We start from the raw sequence: 5,000 nt of genomic DNA, 5'->3' as shown, positions 1-5,000 counted from the left end.
ACTTTCGTTGCTCAACGCGAAGAAGAAGTCCATAGTCATACCACTCAAGACAATGTGCTGACAGTAAGCCCGCGAGGTTTTTGAGCAGTTGACTCTTTAAATATTCTCTTTTACATTTTTTGATTGGCTAGGATTTGATAAGGAAAGGAATTTAAACCAATGAGATACCTCACAGTCAAATAGCATGAGACCGCAGCCTTTCGAAGAATCAATTCCTGTCTATCTTTCTGGGAACTTCGCTATTTCCAAGGGGAACTGTATTCGTTTCCATCCAATTTGCAAGTCGTCATGAGTGCAGCCATGCTTCATGAATCAATCTGGTTTGACTCGACAAAATACCAGCAAGCAGAGTCTCATTATCAAAGATCGCTGGCAGGAACTCTAACGAAATCTCGGCCACATGGCTCCAAGGTAAGTAACAACATTAATATTGCATGTCATTCTTATGGGCAGAAAAATGAGCCCATGTACTGTACCTGATAGGACAAAACGCTTGATGAAATTGTTTGTTAGGAGTGTAAATAATTACCGACCTCATGTTGATTTTTTACCACGGCATAAGAATTTTGATGCAAACGGAACTACCCACTAAGGGGTGTCTCGGGGCATTTTCCCCAGAAAAGTGTGAAAAACTGAAGTGACTATAACAATCTTATATAACTGTTTAAATTACTTGTACCGTTGTAAGTGCCAAACTTCTCTCTCAATTGGTCAGCAGTAAACATTTTAACATTCCTACTAATTCAGATAATTAAATATAAAAGTAATAACTGCATTATAGAAGTGACTGAACATCATCATCATCATCAAAATGGTTGAAACACTGCACTTTACAACCTAAGGGACTACATCATGGGACAAATGATTACTTACCACAAACAATAATGACCAATAACGGTAGAACTATTTGAAGCTAGTGCGCTAGCAGCTACATGTAGTGTTTGAATGTGTATATTTAGAAACCTGACGAAAAGGAAGCAAGCAGATGGCTATGCTATTTACGAAGGCTGCGTGGTCAGAATGAATGGGGAATCACTGAAGACAAAAACATTTGGTGTTTAGAGCAGGAATTGAACCTGTATCATCCAAATTCAAATCCAACCCCATAACTACAGCTTAGATTTGCCTGTTATAAGGCTTAAAAAGTAGGAGTTTGCTCTACATGCTGTCAATCAAGAGTGATGTTCTTTTGTGGTTTTAAGTACATGAATTGTACATGTAGCCTGCACCAGTCAACAGATCTAGCATGCAGGTGGTTCGAATGATTACCCTTCATTCAGGGTGGCTTAGTGGTTATCTATCGGGCCTCCCACCACTGCGAGCCGGGGTTCAACTCTGACCTTGGCCAGCATGTGGGATGAGTTTCAGTTGATCTCAACCTGACTCTAGGGTTTTTCTCCTCGTACTCCGGTTCTCCTCCCTCATCAAAATCGACTCACAGCTAATTAACATCTAGCTTTGGTGCTGTGCTCCGACATCAAACATGGACTGTATAGCGGCAGCCAGGCGCCTTTGTATGCTTTCAGCCCAATGTTGTGAGCTGAGCCCTTCGCAATTGAGTCCTTGACTGCAAGTAAGGGTGATTAGCATTAGCAATATTTAATTTTATTTATTTCATTAGCCATTTTGCTAGTGAGCAGAGAGGCCAGTCTATCATCCTTCTACTAAGAGAAAGGGTGATGAAAGGCGATTTTGTTTTTATTGACATCTTCACCAAGATTTGGATGTGTTACATGTACTCCAAAAAGAAATGTTTCAGTCATTTCTTGTATGAAAGTTACGGCTACCATTCCCTGTGGTAGCTTTGGTGTTGAAAGATATCCCTAGATCACATCCATGTGAAAACTGGATGATGTCCACAGTTTCCTCAACTGAAATCTTTATTAATTTTGGATGTATTCTAGACTTTCTTGGAAATGTCCTAATTACTCTGAGAAACTGAACCCCAAAAACTCCTCTTGAAGCTAGCTAGCTAGTGGGCATTCCTTTAGGAATGGCTGCAAAGTTGACAGAACTGTGGATTATTTTTAGGAGAAAATTTTACATTCTCTCTGCAAAAAGTCCACATATGTATTGTGGATGAGTGTATCACCTTTGCAAGGAAGGATATTACTTTGGTAGTAGCTTTTTGGTACAAAATGAAGTGACACTGCTTGATAAAACTGGCCTCTCTCAGTTTCATATACACATCTGTCACTGTCATTGGCAAGTTTGACAAATGCTTGTCTAGGAGCAAAGCCAGTGGATACCTACACTGTTGTTGCCTTGATAGTAGCCTTGATAATCCAAAGGAAGTGAACAAAAAGTAATGTTTCTCTAAAATCTGCAACTTGTTTTTCAGGTGCTTGAATCTAGAAGTATTATTCTCACACGCTGAATGCCATTTGTCTGCCACACAAGGCAACAGCACTTTATTAGCAAACCCAAACCGACTTATACAATGGCAATAAATGTAACACTATCAGTAAAAAACAAAACTTAAGCATGTACCGGTAGTAAAGACTGAGCATCAAGGCTACCAGGGCGTGCAAGGCGCATACAGACTGGCAGAGGGGTGGGTGGGCAGGGAAAGCTGTTGCTCGTATGGCAAAAAACAGAACAACTGAGTCATGGGACTAGCAGGACACGCGACATCCTAACTCGGGCCCAGCCCCCCTTCAGTGTGTGAGAACCTCATTTCCCGCCTCTTTCGCAAGCTCAGCCGGCGGGAAAGCCATTTCTCACACACTGAATGCCATTCATCTGCCACACAAGAACGACAAAGTTTAGAGCACAAGATGAAAATTAAATTGCATGTAGCTGATTCTTAGACTTAAATGGAGTAACGAAGTTGTCCATGAGTTCTAGGCTTTAATGTCTCCTCTATAAAGCATAGTCAAAGTTCACATTCATGAAGCTGACAAAGTAATCCAAATGCGACCTAAAGCCGGAGTGCACGGCAAACCCTAAGGAGGATTTCTTCTGTTTCCTGGATGTAGATGTTCTTGGCAGACTCCGAAGGCCAGCTTCCATGGCGCATAAGCAGTCTGTCGGGGATTGCTGCTGCGGCTGCTGCGGAAGCAACGCCAGATCTGAGGCTGTGCAGTCCATACTGCTTGGGATTAACCCCTATGGCTTTCAACTGCTTCCTAACAAGCTCGCTACATGTTTGGAAGCTCGGTGTTTGGTATGGCATATCTTTCTGAACAAATAGTCAGATTGGTGGTGTCCGCCAGTGAGTAAGAACCTTTCCGTCACTGCTACTGGGCAGGACGAAGAATGGCTGCATGAGACCAGGATAGAAGAACCTTCCCTGAACTGGTCGTTCTTTCTTTTTGCCAAGGAGATGGACATATGGTCGCCGATTATAAGCAGATCGCAACGCCTCAAATCTTTAAGATCATCCCAGCAAAGGAAGGCCGCAAAACCAATGAACATCAGGCATGTTATCTAGAGCTCACTGAGGTTGCCGCCGCCAAACTTGCAAACCTCTTCCTTGACTCGATCTGCTGTGATGGGCATTTTCCTGTTTTTGGGGCAAGTTCCTAGTATTCTAGTGCATGCCTCAAGCAGTTGTTTCACCAGAGTGTGATGAGAGGGGGACGGTAAGCAGGCTTTTTGATGCGCCCAAGCCACCCTGAAGGCTGCTGCTTGGATGGAAGCCAATGAGTCAGTTGTCTGCAACAAATGCACTAAGTACAAGGAAAACACCGGACCTGATGTTGAGAGGACTTTGATGCCTTTGGGTTCTGCCCACTTCTGCCATGCTGAAAAAGCAGCGGAGTATTTCCTAACAGTATTCGAAGCCCTGTCCTGAATGATGCTGCCAGGTACTGCCTTGGCTAGTAAACGTATGTTGGGATGGCGACTGTACATGTACCTCAGATTCCTCATTGTGGGGGCAGCTAGCAAAGAAGCATGTAGACATATGTTAGATCTCACTAAGTTCGGAATTGCAAACTAAGGCCAACATATATAGTGCCTCTCACAGGCTGCCAGCGCTCACTGAACAACGAGGCCTTCAGCTGGTCAATGGGTGCCTCTCACAGGCCAGTGCTGCCTCTAGCAGGCCACATGTGCCTTTCACAGGCAAATGATGCCTCTTGCGGTCTCCATGTGCCTCTCTCAGGCCCATGACGCCCCTCACAGGTAACAATACTGCATGTGGGCCAAATACACAGCCATGCCCTCTCGCAGAGAATAAAGCCTCTTGCAGGCTGGTATCAACGTAGGGCCCTCGTTGGCCCATAGCCGGATCAGTTGGGAGTCTGTATCCTGGGGACTCTCGCAAGCTACATCCTATGTGCTGTAGTGGATCGAGAGGAGTCCTTTCAGGCTGAAGTCACCAGAATGGGATTCTGCGAACCTCTGGGAGGCGAGGATGGGTAAAAGAGACTTTGAGTGCCAGTATGAGGTAGTTTGGCCTTCCACCAAAAATGCAGGCACCTGGTTTTGCTGGGATAAACATATTCCCAGACTGGGGGTTGTCCATCCAGTCGAGGACAAAAGACTCTGGGTGCCTTCTGTCTTTGGTGATGAGCGGCCACCAGGGAGAAGATGTCCACAGTGGGATGACAAGCATCCCGTACTCCTGGCCATGGTCCATATGTTTGAGCACTCATGGTATCAGGTATGATGGGGGGAACATCCAATTGTTTTCCCCTGCCCAAGAGAGAGTAAATGCATCAATGCCTTCAGCACAGGAGTTAAGGCCAGCAACTGCAGAAATGAGGAACTTGGCCTGTCTTAAAGGTAGAAAACCTGTCGACAGTGTGGGGCCCCCGCAAATATCCAAGGCTGGAAAAATATCTGGGTTAAGCATGTAGTCATCATAGTCCACCTGTCTAGACAGGGAATCAGCCTCAACGTTCAATTCCCGGGGGATCCACACTGGTTCAAGACAAATACTGTGCTGTCCACAGAGAGTGTAAATGCCGACAGCCTCGGCATACAGTTTTGGGCATGGGCTTCCCACCTTGAGGATGTTCTCCACGTTGATGTTATCAGCCCTGTGGCGTACC

At 45.0% G+C, this 5,000-nt stretch overlaps 2 protein-coding genes across 3 annotated transcripts in view; one reads left to right on the top strand and one right to left on the bottom strand.

Moving 5' to 3' along the window:
- Positions 1-73, bottom strand: part of LOC138033847 (sperm-associated antigen 1-like) — a 57,293-nt gene extending 57,220 nt beyond the window's left edge. Inside the window, exon 1 of the mRNA XM_068881708.1 lies at positions 1-73. This exon is cut by the window's left edge and continues 30 nt beyond it. The gene's annotated coding sequence lies outside the window, so the exon portion shown is untranslated.
- Positions 74-139: 66 nt separating this feature from the next.
- Positions 140-5,000, top strand: part of LOC138033846 (elongation factor 1-delta-like) — a 43,915-nt gene continuing 39,054 nt past the window's right edge. The window contains exon 1 of one of the 2 annotated variants that reach the window (XM_068881706.1): positions 140-411. In XM_068881706.1, coding sequence (XP_068737807.1) covers positions 289-411 — 123 coding nt within the window. In that variant the 5' untranslated portion in view covers positions 140-288. The remainder of the gene's footprint in view (positions 412-5,000) is intronic. The other variant, XM_068881707.1, reaches the window with a different exon arrangement.

Source organism: Montipora capricornis, chromosome 14 (assembly GCF_036669925.1).
Source record: "Montipora capricornis isolate CH-2021 chromosome 14, ASM3666992v2, whole genome shotgun sequence".
Lineage (NCBI taxonomy): Eukaryota > Metazoa > Cnidaria > Anthozoa > Scleractinia > Acroporidae > Montipora > Montipora capricornis.
Note: the sequence above shows the minus strand (reverse complement) of the source record. Positions and strands in the feature narration are given on the sequence as shown.